General features: G+C 40.6%; 1 protein-coding gene across 3 annotated transcripts in view; it reads right to left on the bottom strand.

Moving 5' to 3' along the window:
- Positions 1-1,940: 1,940 nt before the first annotated feature.
- ZMPSTE24 (zinc metallopeptidase STE24) overlaps positions 1,941-22,002 on the bottom strand; it is a 54,337-nt gene continuing 34,275 nt past the window's right edge. For 2 of the 3 annotated variants that reach the window (XM_010347547.3, XM_003937010.3), the window contains exons 8-10: positions 13,286-13,390; positions 8,307-8,450; positions 1,941-3,174 (exon numbers count right to left, since the gene is read on the bottom strand). In XM_010347547.3, the coding sequence (XP_010345849.1) occupies positions 2,950-3,174; positions 8,307-8,450; positions 13,286-13,390 (474 nt within the window). In that variant the 3' untranslated portion in view covers positions 1,941-2,949. The remainder of the gene's footprint in view (positions 3,175-8,306; positions 8,451-13,285; positions 13,391-22,002) is intronic. The other variant, XM_010347546.2, reaches the window with a different exon arrangement.

Raw genomic sequence — 22,002 nt, 5'->3', positions numbered from 1 at the left:
CATGGAAACCCCATCTCTACTAAAAATACAAAATTAGCTGGATGTGGTGGCACATGCCTGTAACCCCAACTACTTGGGAGGCTGAGGCGGGAGAGTCGCTTGAATCTGGGAGGTGGAGGTTGCAGTGAGCCAAGATTGTACCGCTGCACTCCAGCCTGGGCAGCAAGAGTAAAACTCTGTCTTCAAAAAAAAAAAAAAGGATTTCCATAGGGAGGGGAATATAACATGTAGGATCAGGTGTGACAGTGAACATATAAAGCAGGTGTCCCCAAACTTTTTACACAGGGGGCCAGTTCACTGTCCCTCAGACTGTTGGACGGCCGCCACATACTGTGCTCCTGTCACTGACCACCAATGAAAGAGGTGCCCCTTCCTGAAGTGCAGTGGGGGGCCGGATAAATGGCCTCGGGGGCTGCATGTGGCCCGTGGGCCGTAGTTTGGGGACACCTGATATAAAGTATAAGGGCAACCTGGGACCATCATTGGTACTAAACCCACTTAACTGATCCCAGGAATTCTGCTCCTATCCTAAATAACGGCAGAATTTACTAGCAGTTCTCAGACCTCAGCAAAGCGCCAACTCAGATAAAGCCAGTATATATACACAACAGAGATTCTTTTTTTTTTTTTTCTGAAGACAGAGTTTCACTCTTGTTACCCAGGCTGGAGTGCAATGGCACAATCTTGGCTCACCACAACCTCTGCCTCCTGGGATCAGGCAATTCTCCTACCTCAGCCTCCTGAGTAGCTGGGATTATAGGCACGTGCCACCATGCCCAGCTAATTTTTTGTATTTTTAGTAGAGACGGGGTTTCACCATGTTCACCAGGATGGTCTCGATCTCTTGACCTCGTAATCCACCCGCCTCGGCATCCCAAAGTGCTGGGATTACAGGCTTGAGCCACCGCGCCTGGCCTACAACAGAGATTCTATCATAGATTCAGAGCTCAACCCTGCTGGAGTTGTGCCATTTTACCCAAGGCTTTGACTTACCTGCACATCTTAGGGCACAGTGCCACCTTGTCCTCCTCCGGTTGGCCTATCTACTCTTCCCCTGATGGGTCAATATCTCAGGAACCCACCAGTCTCATTTTGCCCATCCTTATGCCTCTGCCATCCATAACTTGGGTGACTAGGTCAATCACACATTTAAAAGCTAATTACTGCCACTATATGTAAGGAAAGCCAAAGAGGCAGCTGGAGCAGACCAGGCAGGTCCAAGACAATTTGAGGTTATAAAGATGGAGAAGGAATGATTCCAAATGAAGCTTCCAAGGAAATATCTGCAAGAACTGATGGTACTCTGGAGTGGAGCAGGAAGAAGCCAGTGAAGAGGACTCTGTGTGAGGCACAGTGGTGGTGCTGACACCACTCATCATTAGGGGTGTTTCTTCATTCCACTCTTCATTGCTAGCATCCAGTTCCTCTAGGGTAATAAACATACATTCAGGTAACAAATGACACACAAATTATATCAAATTAAAGACAAAGTACATACATTTGCATTGGCAATTTTTAATGTTTCACTTGTGCAGAACTCAAATTTGTATTTAAAGGCACAGAAGGAAGGAAAGGCAGTTATCAGAGCAGGAAGTCACAGATAATGGATGCTGGATAAAAGGCATAGGACTTTTCCTTTTTAGCCTTAAGAAAAAAAAACAATGCAGTACTAAACTAAATTTTTATTTTTATTTTATTTCCATGTGAAAACATCACCCAAATGTCTGTGGAGCAAGAAACTTTATGGTCAGATACCAAAGGTGCACAGTCGATCCCACTTTGGAATAAATGCCCATAAGGTAAACATTATCAGTGAGTGACAGCTCTAGGCACAAAGTAAGTTCTCATTGAGAAAGTGGACAGAGATATGAAGCAGTGAAACATAGAGCTTTAAAAACTGGAAATCTTTCATGACATTTGATTTCAAAGTAAACATCTGCATTCCAAGAATTGTAATTTTCAAAAGTAGAATCAGGCCTGATTAAGTAGTACTTATGACTTACTGATAAAATTACAAAAATAAAAACAAAAACTCTTCTGCCCTTGAAAGAGATAGAAAATTATTTTTTCCTGTAATATCATAGATTCATCAGTATTTCACCTTTATGTTGCTTAAAGAATGTTATTTTTTCATCTTTCATGTTCTGCCACTTTTAACATAGCAAAACCTGTTCAATATGACCATCTCTACTAAGCGAAAAGATATATTATTTACTGCATGAATGAGAAAAAGCTACAATTTACCCCAATGGTATCATATCTACCAAGTGGGAAAAAAGATAAAGACAGGGATTTTCCTAAAAACAAAACTCAATGATTTAAAATATCCTATACATAATTTCTAATTTCAAAGCATTATTAGACATTCAGTGTGTAGCAAGAGAGGGAAAAGAAAATTTAAAATTTGGTAGAACAGGAGAGCATTTTTCTAACTACTTTCATTTAAATAACATTGGCCTTACCAACTATTACCTTTCTTAGTGAAAACACTGATTGGCTAGGTGAAACATGAAATTAAGACCAGATTTCAACCTAGGTATGAGCACAATGATTCAGGACCACTGTTTCCACCTCACAGAAAGGACTCCTGAGGTGGTGCTCCCCCTTTTAAACATATGCCCTCAAACACCTCATATACAGATTCCATATAAGTATATACATAAAACAAGTTCTGTATTTTTCCAAATAATTTGACAATTTCAAGGTAAGTTAGATGTCAGAGACAAACTATGCCTTTAAAAACATTAAGCTTCAAAATTCATCCAGTGTTTTCTTTAAGAAATGAATTATTAAAATCATTTTTGAAATGACATAATAAATGTATTTAAATCCGGGCTTTCCTGTACTTAATTTTTCTTTTAAAAAAAAAGTTTAAAAACATCATAAGCTGGAACATGCTGCCAGGACAGAAATAATCAGAAATGTCTTCAGTCACAGACCCTGGGCATCTCAGTGTTGCTTCGTACTTTTCAAAGCTTGAAGTCTCTCTAGCAGTGGAGGATGAGAATAATGCCACATTGAGAACAACCAGTCAGAAACAGGGAATCCCAAGTTATCTTTGTTAAGTTTGATTAAAGCAGAATATAAGTCTTTAGCCTTCCCAAGTTTCTTGGCAAATGCATCAGCTTGAAACTCAAATCTGCGGCTTAGGACTGTTAGGCAAAAAGAAAGAACCTGAAAAAGTAAATGAAAAGGTTTTAGTCACTGTTCACCTCTTCATTGTTACTGAAGGTTACCTGAGCTGAGACCGTAGAGGAAGTTTTGGCTTGGGATAAGAGAAATGGCAGGACAAAAGAAAGATCACGAATATTTAGGGGACCTATGGTGAGGAAATTATAAATTGAGCCTTATTTTCCCCAACCAAACAGGCCAGAAACAGATATACAAGTTAAACATCCCTAACCGAAAATTTGAAATCTGAAATGTTTCAAAATCTGAAACTTTCTGAGTGCTGACAAGAGACTCAAAAGTCATGCTCAGGCTGGAAGCAGTGGCTCACACCTGTAATCCAAGCACTTTGGGAGGTCGAGGCAGGTGGACCACCTGAGGTCAGGAGTTTGAGACAAGCCTGGCCAACATGGTGAAACCCCATCTCTACTAAAAATACAAAAATTACCTGGGTGTGGTGGTGCACTCCTGTCATCTCAGCTATACGGGAGGCTGAGGCAGAACTGCTTGAACCTGGGAGGCGGAGGTTGCAATGAGCTGAGATTGTGCCATTACACTATAGCCTGGGTGACACAGGGAGACTCCATCTCAAAAAAAAAAAAAAAGTTATGCTCACTAGAGTATTTTTAGATTTCAGATTTTTTAGATTCTTGGATTAGAGATGCTTAACCAGTTTATATAACATAATTATTCCAAAATCCAAAAAAATCTGAAATCTGAAATGCTCTGGTCTCATGCATTCTGAATAAGGAACGCCTAACCTATATATCCAAATGAATGCTATCCTTAGTGAAAAATATCAAGTTTTGAGAATCTGCCATGCTGCACTAACTGAGCTGGTACTTTATGAATTCTCCAACAGCCTCTTATTCCTGCTTTACAGATGGAAAAGGTGAAGCTCCAGGAGGTGAGCTGACTTGCTGGAGGTCACACAGCTGAAAGGTGGTAGTACTTACACCCTTAGAGATTCTAAAACCAATGCACATCACCTTTCTCAGAATCAGAGTTATGTCATAGTAATTTATATTCAGACTCTTTATTTTTAAAAATATTCTTGATCACTTATCCATCTTTAAAGGATAATGACAGTCTTCACTGAGAATATTATAAAAAATATGCCACAAATGAGCCTCTAATGACAGTCTCAAAATTGGGTTTTCTGAAGTGTTCTGAGCTATGGCAGCATCATTAGAATAAGTATATGATTTCTGAAGGTTACCACTGTGAAGGAAATAATTTCATTTAAAAATATAAATTATGAGGGAAAAATAATTTCTTTGCATACTGCAGGTTAAATGACATGATTTCTATTTCTTAAAGCATTTTGGCATTAAACATTTAAGAAAGAAAAAAAAAGGTTAAAAGTCTCATATTTGCCAGCAGCAAATACACAGTTTCAAAATAAAATGTGAGAGTCTCTAATAGCTTCTCAGATATGTTCAAAACTAATAATTGAATTCCATCCGAATTTTTTAAAATCTTGATTATACTTTTAGGGACAGAATCATCAACTAGTCTCATATAAATCCTGTTCTCTCACTGTCTTCTGATTTTAAGTCTCCCAGGTAAACTCTTCTTTGATTCTCATTGTAAGACATAAAAACATAAGCAGATACTAACTTGCACCTGTTTTGTTGTATGTTTCCAGACTCTGCTTAATAGAGCAATTTTCCCATTTCCCCCAGGAAAATGTCCTTTCCTATGGAGACCCCTTTAAACTCTGACATTAAACAGATTTTCTGCTTTAACAGTTAACCTTTTGAAAGAAGTATCCTGGACTCTCCAAAGCATTTTTTAATTGTTTTGTTTTGTTTTGTTTTGTTTTGAGACAGAGTCTCATTTTGTTGCCCAGGCTGGAGTGCAGTGGCACGCTCCCGGCTACTGTAACCTCCGTCCTCCCCGGTCCTGGTTCAAGCAATTCTCCTGCCTCAGCCTCCTGAGTAGCTAGGATTACAGGCCTGCACACCCACACCCAGCTAATTTTTGCATTTTTAGTAGAGATGGGGCTCTATTGTGTTGGCCAGGCTAGTCTTGAACTCCTGACTTCAAGCAATCTACCCACCTCGGCCTCCTGAGTAGCTGGGACTATGGGCTAGATTTTTTTTTTTTTTTTTTTTGTAGAGATGGTATCTTGGTATATTTACATTGCCCCAGCTGGTCTTGAACTCTCAGCCTCAAGTGATCCTCCTGACTTGGCCTCCCAACACAGTGGGAGTACAGGAATGAGCCATACCACACCTGACCCATCCCTAAGGTTTTTAAAACAGTTGCTAATATCTCTGTGGATTAACCATATTCCTTTTTCTTTTTCTTTTTTTTTGAGACAAGTCTCACTCTGTTGCCCAGGCTGGAGTGCAGTGGTGCAATCTCGGCTCACTGCAAACTCTGCCTCCCTGGTTCAAGCAGTTCTCCTGCCTCAGCCTCCGGAGTAGCTGGGATTACAGACATGCGCAACCATGCCCAGCTAATCATTTTATTTTTAGTAGAGACGAGGTTTCACCACTTTGGCCAGGCTGTTCTTGTACTCCTGACCTCATGTGATCCACCTGCGCCTCAGCCTCCCAAAGTGCTGGGATTACAGGCATGAGCCACCTAGCCCAGCCGTTTGTTTTGTTTTGTTTTTGTTTTTGAGACAGGGTGTCACTCTGTCATCCAGGCTTGAGTGCAGTGGTGTGATCATAGCTCACTATAAAACCTTGAACACCTGGCCTCAAGTGAAGTAATCCTCCAGCCTCAGACCCTCGAGTAGCTGAGACTATGGATAATTTTTTTTTTTTTTTTTTTTTGTAGAGATGGTATCTTACTATATTGTCCCAGCTGGTCTTGAACTCTTGGCCTCAAGTGATCCTCCCGACTTGGCCTTTCAACACAATGTGATTACAGGAATGAGCCATACCACACCTGACCCATCTCCAAGGTTTTTACAACAGTTGCTAATATCTCCGTCGATTAACCACTTTTCTTTCTTTTTTTTGAGAAAAGTCTCCCTCTGTCACCCAGGCTGGAGGGCAGTGGCACAATCTCTGCTCACTGCAACCTCTGCCTGGTCTCGAACTCCTGACCTCAATTAATCTGCCTGCCTCGACTGCCCAAAGTGCTGGGATTACAAGTGTGAGCCACCATGCCCGGCCTATTAACCAAATTTCAATTAATATCTTATATATTTAAGTATTTTAAAAAGTGAACTCAATACTGAATGTAACAAAGGAAAAAAACCCTTGAGAAGCCAAAATAGATGCCACAAACCGTAACCACCAGCACTACTTACCACCAGCCTTTACTTATAAGACCCTCCTACTCAGTCAGAATCTAGTAACTCTTACTTAATGAGTTTAATTATTCAGTCTATAGTAGGCTAAAGAAGAAAATTAGACAGGGATAATGCCTGTAATAGAAAGTCACACTGATAGTAGCAAGGATGATCAGCCTGACAATAAGGAAACAAATGCAGCCGGCGCAGTGGCTCACATCTATAATCCCAGCACTCTGGGAGGCCGAGGCAGTCGGATTACCTGAGGTCTGGAGTTCAAGTTCAGCTTGGCCAACTATGGCCAACATGGTGAAACCCCATCTTTATTAAAAATACAAAAATTAGCTGGGTGTGGTGGCAGGGGCCTGTAATCCCAGCTATTTGGGAGGTTGAGGCAGGAAAACTGCTTGATTGCACCACTGCACTCTACCTGGGCAAAAGAGAGTCTGTCTCAAAAAAAAAAAAAAAAAAAGAGAGAAAGAAACAAATGTAAAAATTCATTAAATAAAAAATGAATAGCATAACCATATAAAAAGAAGCAGAGCCATCTGGGGTCATTTAGTATACATTGCTCAGTGTCCTTAAGGCAGTCCTGAATTGTGAGAGAAGACAGAAATGAGACTATCATTATAAGGAATTCTGTAACCTCTGTTTTAAGCAGTAACAAACTACACACAACATTTTATAAATATTTTCAACAAAAGTTAAAACAAAAATGGAAACTTTAAGAATTTAAAGCTTGGCTCAGTGGCTCATCCCTGTAATCCCAGCACTTTGGGAGGCTGAGGCAGGTGGATCACCTGAGGTTAGGAGTTTGAGACCAACCTAGCCAACATAGTGAAACCCCGTCTCTACTAAAAATACAAAAATTAGTTGGGTGTGGTGGTGGGTGCCTATAATCCCAACTACTCAGGAGGCTCAGGCAGGAGAATTGTTTGAACCCGGGAGGCAGAGGTTGCAGTGAGCTGAGATTAAGTCACTGCACTCCAGCCTGGGCAACAGAGCGAGACTGTCTCAAAACAAACAAACAAAAAACAGTTTAAAGATAATACATCTCAGTTTTCTGCCAAATTTATTTCATTTATGTGGACAATGCTATACGAACATGATCTATGCCCCTCCATTTTTCTTTCCTGGTATCCCCACCACACATAATAGAAAAATAAAATATGATTAATTTAGCTCATCTCAACAACTTAACTCTACCATCTGTCCCAAGAAGGAATTCTTCTGAATGGAGATACCAAAAGATCTTCAATATTTCTTGGCTTAATTTAGAAGCCTTACCAAACATCATGAAATGTTGCCATTTTCAGGTTTGTTATATAGTCTCATTAACCTATGTCTTATTACTCATATGGAATACTGCTAATGAGCTATCACAGAGCAGTGTTCTTAAGCTTCATTTACCACAAAATACCCGATTTTGATTTTGTGGTTCCTGGGTGGATCCCACAAGCTATATGGAGGCAGGTGGTCATAGTGCAGAGCAATAGTCATTAAGCCTCCCTTACTGAGCTGTACACAGACTCAGTTAGTGTTTGCTTTGTCCCCTCAAACACACAACATTTTTACCCAAGCACTGGTGAATATGTGGCTTAGGACACAGCATTCCAATAATCTCCATCTACCAAGTCCTTTAAGGTGTTCACCACTAACATCTAATTTTCTACTTACATTTTCCTAAGAGTACATAAGCATTTATTTATTTGGGCTTGAATTTTTCTGCCACTTTACCATACTGACCAATCAATCAGGGGACTAAAAGACTTTGTTTCAACTACTTGTTAAAACTGTACTGTTTTATTTCCTTTTTTACTATCCTGAAAGCTCTAGATTTGAAGCAGGCAAGAGCATATGTGTGATAATTTTAAAGAACATACATTACCTCATTGTAAGGTGAAAAAATAAACTGGAAGATGATCAATAGTCCAATTAGTGTGGGCTGGCTATCATAAAAACCAAATGCAGCAAAAAGCTCTTTTCGACCAATTAATACAGCAAATAAAAAAAAACACAGGAAAGAATTCATCTAGAAAGAAGGACATGAAATTTCTAAGTTATTACCAAGCTGATTTCACTATGGGATCAGTAGCATCCATAAAGTCTAAGAAATCATAGTGTGGTTTTAAGAAAGGTATTTGTGTGATCACAGAGAAAGTTATTTAAGTAGTATTTATTTATTATTATTTTGATAATAAATTTGTTGCCCAGGCTGGATTGCAGCAGTGCAATCTCTGCTCACTGCAACCTCCGCCTCCCGGGTTCAAGCAATTCTCTGCCTCAGCCTCCCGAGTAGCTGGGACTACAGGTGCACACCACCACACTCAGCTAATTAGTAGTGATAGGGTTTCACCATGTTGGCCAGGATGGTCTCGATCTCTTGACCTCAGGTGATCCACCCACCTTGGCCTCCCAAAGTGCTGGGATTACAGGTGTGAGCCACCCTGCTCTGCCAGTAGTTTTTAGTTTCACTTTTATTTTTAAAGGTAAAATAAAATGTTCCCAAAATGTATAAACTATATCATTTTCTATAAGAGCAGGTTTAAGTTGAGCTTCTTATAATTGAGGGTTTGAAGTGGTCAATAGTAATGGGATATTTTCTCTCTGTAAAAGGGTGAAGGGCTAGAATGGATTCTGGCCTTGTTTTATAAGACTGTAATCAGATACAACCCCTCCCACCTGACCCTGAAGTGGAGGCTCCAAAGCAACAGGCTTCCCTTGAACCTTTTCTAGGCTCACTGGAGCTGTACTGAATAGTTAGAAAGGTCAGGGGAGGCCAGGCACAGTGGCTCATAGCTGTAATCCCAGCACTTTGGGAGGCTGAGGCAGGCAGATTACAAGGTCAGGAGATCGAGACCATCATGGCCAACATGGTGAAACTCCATCTCTAATAAAAATACAAAAATTAGCTGGACATGGTGGCACAGGCCTGTAGCCCCAGCTACTTGGGAGGCTGAGGCAGGAGAATCACTTGAACCTGAGAGGCAGAGGTTGCAGTGAGCTGAGATTGCACAATTGAATTCCAGCCTGGGCGACAGAGTGAAACTCCATCTCAAAAAAAAAAAGTCAGGGGAAAAAGTAAATCCATCTTTATCAATAAATGAGAGGGGAAAAAATAAAAAATCTATACCAAAATACAACCTCTTGGAGTAAGGTTAGAGAACACACACCACTCTTTTTCTGTAGCAAATTAGGACCTGGAGGCCACATGTGCCTTTTTTAAGTGTGTTGCTCCAAACCATTTACCAGGTGACCCAAGAAGTTGCTAGCTTAGAATGGGGCTCAGAGCATAAGAACGCTCACTAGCTGCCCCAGGACAAAGTACAGGCAGCTTCGCCACTCACCCTTATAACCCAGTGGATTCAGTATGACAAGTTCCAACAGAAAATTCAGTGAAGTCTCCTACGCTTATAATCTATGCATCCACGTTTGTCAAGTAACCATTGCCCTTTTGAAAAATAACTTTTGGTTTGCTACTGGGCCCTACTACAGACTGAATTCCTGGCCATGGGATACCATGATCCTGCAACCTAAACTATTCCTCCTGATTCTATGTTAGTCTGCCTAGCTAGGAAACTAGTGTGCCCAGAAGCATTCCATCATCAAGGATAAGTGGTAGATATAAGAGTGGAAATGAAGTCAGTTATGAAACACCAATAAGTTAAATAAGCAGGTGGCTCATACTTTAGTATACCAACTCCTGCCACCATACAACCCTCAACCAACCTTGCTGATATGCCATTCCCTATAATCATTTAATTGAACAGGAAAAAAAATCAGAGCCTATTTTACAAGTAGCTTAGTACAATATGCTGGCACCAGCTGAAAGTGGACTGCTGTGGCATTACAGGGCCACTCACGGATGGTCTTGGAAGACAGTGGTGAAGGGAAATACTCTCGGTGAGGGTGACTTTAAGGTATTGATCTCACTGTCTACTCAGTCTGGGAGGAGAGAGGGCCTGAGCCAAGGATGTATATGCTAATTCATTGGCAGTGGGGAAAAAAATGGTTTGGCTGGATAATTAGGGCCTTGGAAAAAAGTAGAGGATGGCCAACAAGGAGATCTGGAAAAGTGCTGCGTGAGAAAAAGTCCAAAATTACCGCAGTTTCATTAAAGTTGACCTAATGTTAATGTTCACCCAGGGTCCCATGGTCAAAGAGGCTCTAGATCCAGTGGGGAAGATACCTGCTCGGTGAAGGTCAGTTATCCTTTCTCCATAGCCACTCCATGACTTGGTCAAGGGACTTACGAACAGAGTGGCCACGGTGACAAAGATGGAGTTAATATACTGGTCAACACAGACATCCTCCCCACTGGCGCCTGCCAAATGCCCAGTCTGTCCGGAGAAGCAATCAGTCCCAGCCTTGATAAGGTACCACATCTCAGGGACCAGACAATCACCTTGTGGTAGGCTGATTCCACTGGATCCCTTCCTTCATGGAAGGGGCAGTAATTTTCCTTATTAGACGGAAAACTTAATTGAACTTGGACCCCAGCTTATTTAATCTTATTCAGTGCCATGTATCCACACAACATAGGTTCAAGCCAAGGAATTTATTTCTATACCTGAAGATATAGGAAAGTGCCCACAGGAGTTCACAAATCATCCCCTATAATCCATCACCCAGAACCAGCTGGCCTTTTAATTTTAATTTTTTTTTTTTTTTTTTTTTTTTTGAGACGGAGTTTCGCTCTTGTTACCCAGGCTGGAGTGCAATGGCGCGATCTCGGCTCACCGCAACCTCCGCCTCCTGGGTTCAGGCAATTCTCCTGCCTCAGCCTCCTGAGTAGCTGGGATTACAGGCACGCACCACCATGCCCAGCTAATTTTTGTATTTTTAGTAGAGACGGGGTTTCACCATGTTGACCAGGATGGTCTCGATCTCTTGACCTCGTGATCCACCCGCCTCGGCCTCCCAAAGTGCTGGGATTACAGGCTTGAGCCACCGCACCCGGCCTTTATTTTAATTTTTTTGAGACAGGGTCTCCTTGTCACCCAGGCTGGAGTGCAGTGTTGTGATCATGGCTCACTACAGCCTTGACCTCCTGGGCTCAAGAAATCCTCCCATCCTAACCTCCCAAGTAGCTGGGACTACAGGTGGATACCACCAAGCCCAGCTAATTTTTTAACCTTTTGAAGAGAAGGGGTCTCGCTATGTTGCCCAGGCTGGTCTCAAACTCCTGGCCTCAAGTGATCCTCCCGCCTCAACCTTCCAAGTGTTGGGATTACAGGTGTGAGCCACCATGCCTGGCCCAGTCAGCCTTTTTAAAGGTACGAAGACCCACTGATGATTCAGTTAAGGCCACATATGCTCAGAACTAGTCAACATGATATAGTGCCTTTTCACCCAAAGCCTAAACATCTATTGGTTAGAGGTTTTAAAACCCAGAGGAGAAACATTATTGGAATTGTTTTCTTCTTTATATTTTCTACAATTTTCAGTGAATATGTAACAACTTTTTTTAATCTTTTTTTTTTTTTTTTTTTTTTTTTTAGATGGAGTCTTGCTCTGTCACCAGGCTGTAGTGCAATGGCGCGATCTTGGCTCACCACAACCTCCACCTCCTGGGTTCAGGCAATTCTCCTGCCTCAGCCTCCTGAGTAGCTGGGATTACAGGCACGCGCCACCATGCCCGGCTAATTTGTTGTATTTTTAGTAGAGATGGGGTTTTACCATGTTGACCAGGATGGTCTTGATCTCTTGACCTTGTGATCCACCTGCCTCGGCCTCCCAAAGTGCTGGGATTACAGGCGTGAGCCACCGCGCCTAGCTATAACAACTTTTAAATGAAAAAAAAAAAAAAAAAAAAATGTTTTAGACTGGGCATGGTGACTCATACCCATAATCCCAGCACTTTGGGAGGCCAAGGCCAGTGGATCCCTTGAACTTAGGAGTTTGAGACCAGCCAGGGCAACATAGTGAAAAACGGCCTCTACCAAAAATAAAAAAAAATTAGCTGGGTGTGGTGGCATACACCTGTGGTCTCAGCTGCTAGGGAGGCAAAGGCTAGAGGAGGATGGCTGGAACCTGGGAGGCGGAGGTTGCAGTGAGCTGAGATCACATCACTGCACTCTAGCCTGGGTGACAGAGCAAGACCCTGTTTCAAAAAGAAAAAGAAAAAAATGTTTCTTAAAAAGCATTTTAGGCTGGGCGTGGTGGTTCACACCTATAATCCCAACACTTTGGTATTATAGGCCAACGTGGGCACATCACCTGAGGTCAGGAGTTTAAGACCAGCCTGGCCAACCTGGCAAAACTGCATCTCTATTAAAAAATACAAAAATCAGCCAGGTATAGTGACAGGTGCCTACAGTCCTAGCTACTCAGGAGGCAGAGATAGGAAAATCACTTGAACCTGGGAGGCAGATTTTGCAGTGAGCCGAGATCACACCACTGCACTCCAGCCTGGGCAACAGAGCAAGACTCCATCTCAAAATAAATAAATAAATAAATAAATAAACAACAACAACAAAAAGGCATTTTAATGTCTAACTTACCTAGGCTTGTTCCTTTTGATCTTCCAAGTTCTTACTCTGGAGGTGATGATGGTGGTGATAACAATAATTTATATAGTACTCACCATGTTCCAGGTGCTAGTCTAAACTCTTTAAAAAAAGTATTAACTTACTTAACTCTTAACCAGTCCTATGAGGTATTATATAGTTCAATGAGGGGACAGAGGCGGAGGTTAAGGAACTTGCCTGAGGTCACACAGGTAGTAAGTCAGGGAGCTGTGATGAGAAACCAAGGTAGCCTGGCTGTGGAGTCTGTCTTGACCTCTCTTATATGACCTCTCATCCCTGCCATAATTCTAATTTTACTACCATGCCATAAAAAAAGAATTTGTCACTCTACACTTACCTGGCTAATTATGATATTTTTGACTGTGTGTCCCAACTTCCAATGCCCCAGTTCATGGCCTAGTACAGCGAGTACCTCCTCATTTTTACATCCTTGTTTCTTATTCTGAATAAAAAAAAGGAAAATAAATCGAGAACCTTTAAAAAGTTTTATCTTTCAACCCAGTAACAGCCCTTCATAGACTCTAACTTAAGGAAATAATCAGAGTTTTGTTCAAAACTGTTCATTGTCTTAACAAAACATTCCCTGAACCACCACTCCATATGAGACAGTGGATTAAGCACTGACGATAGAATGACGAACAAGACAGACATTTTCAGACTACATAAAGCTTTCAATCTAGACTAACTTAGATTAGGAGAAAAAACTGGAAGAAATAGGAATCTTTATTAATGGGACAATAGTTAAATAAATCACGATAAAGTCATATGACAGTCATATTACAAAACAAAACCATTAGAAATTTTGTTTTCGGCCGGGCGCGGTGGCTCAAGCCTGTAATCCCAGCACTTTGGGAGGCCGAGGTGGGTGGATCACGAGGTCAAGAGATCGAGACCATCCTGGTCAACATGGTGAAACCCCGTCTTTACTAAAAATACAAAAAACTAGCTGGGCGTGGTGGTGCATGCCTGTAATCCCAGCTACTTAGGAGGCTGAGGCAGGAGAATTGCCTGAGCCCAGGAGGCGGAGGTTGTGGTGAGCTGAGATCGTGCCATTGCACTCCAGCCTGGGTAACAAGAGCGAAACTCTGTCTCAAAAAAAAAAAAAAAAGAAATTTGTTTTCAAAGATTATGGCCAAGTACACTGGCTCACGGCTATAATCCCAACACTTTGGGAGACCAAGGTGGGGAGATTAACTTGAGGCCAGGAGTTTGAGACTAGCCTGGCCAACATATTGATTTCCTGTCTCTACTAAAAATACAAAATATTAGCCAGGCATGGTAGTGCACCCCTGTAATCCCAGCTACTCGGGAGGCTGAGGCATGAGAATCGCTTGAAACAGGGAGACATAGCCTGCAGTGAGCTGAGATGATGCCATTGCACTCCAACCTGGGCAACAGAGTGAGACTCTATCTCAAAAAAAAAAAAAAAAAAAAAAAAAAAAAAGGATTATGTTCTGACATTGGAAAATGATTAGGTGAAGAAAGCAAGATTCTAATTATGAAACAATGTGAATGTGTATATAAAATATACAAATATAAAAAAATAAACTGAAAATATATACAAATGTTAACAGTAGTTATTTTCTTTTCCTTTTTTTTTTTTTTTTTTGAGATGGAGTTTTGCTCTTGTTGCCCAGGCTGGAGTGCAATGGCACAATCTCTACTCAATGAAACCTCTGCCTCCTGGGTTCAAGCAATTCTCCTGCCTCAGCCTCCCGAGTAGCTGGGATTACAGGCATGTGTCACCAGCCCCACTAATTTTTGTATTTTCAGTAGAGACGGGGTTTCACCATATTAGTCAGGCTGGTCTCGAACTCCTGACCTCAGGTTATCCACCAGCCTTAGCCTTCCAAAGTGCTGAGATTATAAGCATGAGCCACTGTGCCACGCCAACAGTAGTTATTTCCATATGGTGGGACCAGAGCAATGTTTATATTTTTTCCAAAATATCTAAAAATGAGCATATATCACTCATGATTCAAAAAGTACACCATGAATTGCCATTTAAGAAATGGTAAAAAAAAAAAAAAAAAAAAAAAGAAAAGAAAAGAAATGTTAACTTCCGGCCGGGCGCAGTGGCTCACACCTGTAATCCCAGCACTTTGGGAGGATCACAAGGTCAAAAGGTCGAGACTATCCTGGCCAACATGGTGAAACCCCGTCTCTAACTAAGAATACAAAGAAATGGTAACTTCCAAGGTAAGTTATCAGGAAGAACACTGACATCAAAAGGTGTTTTGTTGTTGTTTTTTTTTTTTTTAAAAGATGTAAACCCAGAGGATGGGGAAAACAGGCGAGAAAAAAATAGCAACATTCTGGAGGTGGGAAAGCAGATAGACAAAGGATAATGGGCTAAACAGACCAAAGCAAGTTGAACCGTAAGCCAGGAGCAGAAAAAATGGAGAAGCACCTGATATATACCACTGAGTCTTGAAAGGACTTAGAAAATAACAGCACCAGGTACTTCTGGAACTGAGGGAAAAGGAGGAGGTAGCTAAAGTAAGACTTGGGTAAGAACTGTTTAATAAATGTTTAAAGCTCCAGGTTCCTTCTCCAACTCTAGAGGTTCTGGCATAGCTAAAGGCCAGGGTACACTAACCATATACCATGTACCTAGTTGCCTACTGACAGGGTATGCTGAATACTGAGGACTCCCTCTCCCAACAGAGGCCTCTCCCTATACTTGGCTCCCAGAATACTTACTCTCTAGGCAGAAGACTGTACTCCCTGGGTACTCTGACTGTCCTACCAGGAAGGACCTAAGGACACTGATACCAATTGTTCCCTCAACAAAATGCCTACCCAGAAGACCCTATAGGGAAACTCAAAATTAATATGTCTTCAGATTCAGAAGTTCCAGTCATGTTTTTAGTCCCATTCTCTTACTAAGGGGCAAATAACCAAGGATTTACCAGATATATGAAGTAAGCTGTTAACATGGAAGATGTGATCCAGAAATAAAGCAACACGTGATAAACAAATTATAAAAGGGAAAGTTTAGAAAATTAAGATACTGCACCCAAGGAAAAATAAGTAAATGCTGTAAAATGGAAAATTCAGATAAAAAAATTCTTAGAAATCAAAGTTCAATAAAAGGATTGGAAGATGATGAAGGAACCTCTGGAAAGCAGAAATCGATATTTTTTAAAATGGAAAAGAGGGTTAAAAAGATAGGAGAGTTCAGTATAAGAAATCCAGCACTCGAGTAAGAGGAGCTCTGAAAAGAGAATTTTAAAAAATGGAGAGATGAAAAATCAACAAAATAATTCCAGGAAATTTCTTATAACCACAGGACCTCAATTTCCAGAATAAAAGGGCCTAATGTATATATCACAGTGGATGAAAACCGATTCCCCACCAAGGTATGTAAAATTTTAGAACACTGAAACAGAGAAAGATCTAACAAACTTCCAGAAAAGAAAAAAACTAACACAACAATCAGTAATTTTTTTGCTTTTTAAAAAAAATATTGCTTTTTTTTTTCTTGGCTGGCATAACAAAGTAAGTATTTTTTTTTTATTTAAAGACAGGGTCTTACCCTGTTACTCAGGCTGGGCTGCAGTTGCAGGATCTCGGTCCACTGCAACCTCCACCTCCCGGGTTCAAGCAATTCTTGTGCCTCACCCTCCCAAGTACTGGGATTACAGGTGTGAGCTACCATGCCCAGTTAATTTTTATATTTTTTGTAGAGACCGGGGCTTCATCATGTTGACCAGGCTGGTCTCGAACTCCTGGCCTCAAGTTGTCTGCCTGCCTTGGCCTCTCAAAGTGCTGGAATTACAGGCATGAGCCACCATGCCTAGCCAGGATCAGCAATCTGAGTGACTTCAGATACTTCATCGGCAGTGTTGGAATCAAGCAGGCAATGAAACAATGGCTTCACAATCCTGAAAGAAAAGTATTTCCAATCTAAAAATCTATACCCAGTCTAAGTAGCAAGCCAGTATGACAGAAAAATGAAGGCATTGTAAGTGTACAAACTCAAAACTTTACCTATGTAATCTTTCTCAGGAAGATACTAGAGGATGTTTTCTACAAAAGTAAAGGACTAAATAATTAAGGAACAAAAAGTCACAGACTAGCCTGGGCAACATAATGAGACCCTGTCTCTACAAAAAAAATTTTTTTAATTAGCCAGGTACAGTGGTGTGCACCTATAGTATCAGTTATTTCAGAGTCTGAGATGGAAAGATGGCTTGAGCCCAGAAGTCCAAGATACAGTGATCTATGATTGTCTATAAGCCTGGCCAAGATGTTGAAACCCTGTCTCTACTACACTCCAGCCTAGCCAATGAGAGCAAGACTTTGTCTCACCAAAAAAAAAAAAAAAAAAAAAAAAATATATATATATATATATATATATATATATATATATATATATATGCATCCTCATTTGTAAATGTAAAAAAAAAAAAAAAGACAAGACAATAAGCTCGGAGCAGATGTTTTCAATAGGAACAACAAAGAAATCCAGAACATGGGCTGGGCGCAGTGGCTCACTTCTGTAATCCCAGCACTTTGGGTGGTTGAGGCCAGTGGATCACCTGAGGTCAGGAGTCCGAGACCAGCCTGGCCAACATGGTGAAACCCCCTTCTCTACTAAAAATATAGAAATTAGCTGGGTGTGGCAGCCAGCGCCTGTAATCCCAGCTACTCGGGAGGCTGAGGCAGGAGAATTGCATGAACCTGGGAAGCAGCGGTTGCAGTGAGCCAAGATCACGCCACTGCACTCCAGCCTGGGCGACAAGAGCAAAACTGTCTCAAGAAGGGGGAGAAAAAAAGAAAAAAAAAGAAATCCAGAACACAATAGAACAGTAGCTTTATCTTATTTATTTATTTATTTTTGAGGCAGGGTTTCATTCTGTTGCCCAGGCTGGAGTGCAGTGGCATGATAATAGCTCACTACAGCCTTGATCTCCTATGTTCAAAAGATCTTCCCACCTCAGCCTCCTGAGTAGCTGGGACTATAGATACACACCATCACACCTAGCTAATTTGCTAATTTTTCTTTTTAGTAGAGGCAAGTTCTTGCTATGTTGCCCAGGCTAGTCTTGAACTTCAGAGCTCACATGACCCTCCCGACTTGGCCTCCCAAAGTGCTGAGATTACAGGTGTAAGCACCTGGCAGAATGATATCTTTAAAGTGTAAGAGAAGAGCTGCCATTTCTTCATTGATATCCAAGAATAAGAGTAAAATAAAAACAAAACCAAAATTTTCCAAGGAAATTCTGAAAGCATGTACTTCTAGAAGAAAGAAAAAGATTCCTAAAAGGAATATGTGAGGTGAACAAGGAATGTTAAGGAGAAAAACAGATAAGCATACAGGCAAATCTAAGTAACTGTGTAAGACCAAAAAGAAAATTTGGGGGATAAACAGAACAGGATAAAACTAAAATACAAGATGAAAGAGGTAATGGGATCAAAGTGTTTAAGGACCCTGGATTGTTCAGGAAACAGTGAAGATATTGTATATTTTAAGATCTTCAGTTATATGGCCATGCTTAAGTTTTAGCAGTAATCATTAAAAGAACAGGAATACAAGGGCCAGGCGTGGTGGCTCAGGCCTGTAATCCCAGCACTTTGGGAGGCCAAGGTGGGTGGATCACCAGGTCAGGAGTTCAAGACCAGCCTGGACAAGATGTTGAAACCCTGTCTCTGCTAAAAATACAAAAACTAGCTTGATGTAGTGGCAGTTGCCTGTAATCCCAGCTACTCAGGAGGCTGAGGCAGGAGAATCGTTTGAACCCAGGAGGTGGAGGTTGCAGTGGGCCAAGATGGCACCACTGCACTCCAGCCTGGGTGACAGAGTGAGACTCCATCTCATAAATAAATAAATAATAGTAATATAAGAACCTCCAAAGATGAATGACCCAAGTGGAATTTTTTCTAAAACCTTCCATCAGTTCTTAGAAAAAAGTAGAAGGGTGTATGTGTATGTGTTGAGGTGAAGAGAAGATGAAGGTGGAATACAGAAAAGACAGAAAAGAGACACAAAGGGCATAAAATAATATGGTAGAAACAGTTTCAAATATGTCAGTAATCACAACATACATAAATACACTAAGCCTGTCAATAAAAAGATAGGAACTGTCAGTATAGCTTTAAAAACAACCGTAATAAAATCTATTTACATGCTGTATACAAGAGACATTGAAAATATAAGGACAACAAGGTAAAAGTAAAAGGATGAACCAGATAGTGGTTTGGTGATGGTTGCACAACTTTGTGAATATACTATAAACCACTGAATTATACACTTAATTTTTTTCTTTTTTTTGTTTTTATTCTTTTTTATTTTTATTTTTTGAATTATACACTTTAAAATGGTTAAGATGGTGAATCTTATGTGAATTTTATCTAATTTTTTTTTTTTTTTTTTTTTTTTTTTGAGATGGAGTCTCACTCTGTCGCCCAGACTGGAGTGCAGTGGCGCAATCTCATCTCACTGCAACCTTTGCCTCCCGGGTTCAAGGGATTCTCCTGCCTCAGCCTCCTGAGTAGCTTGGACTACAGGAGCATGCCACCACGCTATTTTTTGTATTTTTAGTAGAGACAAGGTTTCACAGCATTAGCCAGGATGGTCTCGATCTCCTGACCTCGTGATCCGCCCGCCTCAGCCTCCTAAAGTGCTGGGATTACAGGCATGAGCCACCATGCAGTGTCAACTTTTCTATTTTAGTAATAAGCAAAAATATAGCTAATATTTTTGTTTAGTAACAGTGATAATAGCTTCCATTTATTAATGGCCTATGTACAGACACTGTACGTATTAGATATTTTACAAGCAGTTCATTAATCTTCACTACTATAAGGCTGGTATTAATAGCCTCATTTTACATAAAGTAACATGGTCCTTAGGCTTCTGTTTTCACCAGTCACCTGCTTTCCAATATGAATTATGCAGTATTTTATGCAACAACCAATTCTTTACTGTTCAGGATATGCTCTCGTATCTTAGTTTGAGGTCTGGGTTTAGGAAGCTGTTTAGAACAGCATCAGGGTCACACTCAAAGAGATGCTGATGTGGAATGATTACAGCTTAAACAGTGTGGATCACTTTCCACAGAAAGGAGACTTGCTTATTCATGCGAGTTTCTTAGCTCTCAATTTCTTTTCTTCCCACACTAATTTCACATAAGAGAACAAAAATAGGTATCGCCCATCAATTCTTTTTTTTAGCATTTTCCTTTTTATAAAATTCATACACTGCCTCATTTGAGCCTCACAACACCAAGAGGGGCAGGTGAGAAGTATGGTCTTCATTTTAGAGATGAAGAAAAGGGGCTAAGAAATTAAAATGTCTTGCTACTAAGTAATGGGAAAAATCCACCTCTCTGGAGCTGGCATCCTTTCTATCATATTTATCTTTCTATCATATTGGGAAGACTTTCACATAACCCTAGTACTTACTGGGGAAATACTTGCTGTCTTCTATAAAAAGGCAGCTTATGTATATTTAAAATTATTCATTTTCTTAAATTGCTTTTGAATATTTTGTATTTTTTAATTTTCTGTAGAGACAGGGGTCTTACCATGTTACCCAGTATGGTCTCAAACTCCTGGCCTCAAGCAATCCCCCCACCTTGGCCTCCCAAAATTCTGGGATTACAGATGTGAGCCACTGTGCCTGGCCTTAAACTGTTATTGAGACAAGTTGTTCCAATTCTTCTATTTGTCTTCTGAAGGGTAAAATTCCAGCCAGTAAGAGTCCTAGTTATCTTTTAAAATGTAATAGCCATTATAGACACACTCATCAAAATGTTTGTACTCTAAGGGGTGGGATTTCAGATAACTTTAGTATTTTTCTTTAAATTTGTTAAAAATCAAATGCTTCATGTTCTCTATATCATCAGGCTAACACCATCTTTGCATCCCTAACTGCACTGTGCATAGTAGGCATTCAATAGCAAGTCCTGAATAAATCTGCTTCCTAAACTTCTGCCACATCTGTGTACCCTCCATGTGATTATTTACTTATTTCTTTAAACCAATTCACTTTTTAAAACTAGCCTTATCCCCGGCATTCCCAAACTTTTTACACAGAGGGCCAGCTCACTGTCCTTCAGACCGTTGGAGGGCCGCCACATACTGTGTTCCTCTCACTGACCACCAATGAAAGAGGTGCCCCTTCCTGAAGTGTGGCGGGGGGCCGGATAAATGGCCTCAGGGGGCCGCCCGCAGGCCATAGTTTGGGGACACCTGCCTTATCCTAAGTGACAATACATTTGTATGAAATCATAAATTTGATATGCTAGTTTCATTTTTTCCCTAATATATTTTAATAGGTATACAACTAATCAAATTTAAAATATTGATATACCTAAAATTAGCTTACCAGTGGTACTTGTGCCAAAAAGCAATACAGCTAATGACTGTTTGGTCAGTCTTTGACCTTCTCCCTCACTCCCCATAACATCAGTCTCTAAGTACAGTCGTGCATCACTTGATGATGGAGATATGTTTTGATAAGGGTGTTGTTAGGTGATTTTATCGTTGTACAAACATCATAGTGTACACTTACATAAACCCAGGTGATACAGCATACTATACAACTAGACTATGGTACAGCCTATTGCTCCTAGGCTACAAACCTGGCTATCATGTTACTATACTGAATACTGTAGGCAACTGCAACCAATGGTGAGTAACAGTGTATCTAAGCATATGTAACCTTAGGACAAGTACGGTTACAAATATGGTATTATAATCTTAAAGTAACATATTTGGTCCATTATTGACTAAAATGTCATTATGTGAAGCATGACTACTTTCAATCCATCCTTTATTATGACTCTTGCACTTAATTGGACCTCTCATTCTGGTACAGGCACTCATTATCTCACGCTTATCTTGGTCATCTTAATGCACTAGGCTCCTAGAAGTCTCTTTGTCTCCAATCTTTGCTCTATCCTACATTCTGCCATCAGATTTGAATATTCCTAAAATAAGCTTTGGTACCCAAATAAATCTAAACTTTCCAGGCCACTGGAAACAATCACTTGATGTCTTCAGGAAAAAGTATTTAAAAAACTCGTCCTGCCCTACCTTTCTATC

Source organism: Saimiri boliviensis, chromosome 11, assembly GCF_048565385.1.
Source record: "Saimiri boliviensis isolate mSaiBol1 chromosome 11, mSaiBol1.pri, whole genome shotgun sequence".
Classification (NCBI taxonomy): Eukaryota; Metazoa; Chordata; class Mammalia; order Primates; family Cebidae; genus Saimiri; species Saimiri boliviensis.
This window is presented reverse-complemented; position numbering and strand designations above follow the sequence as displayed.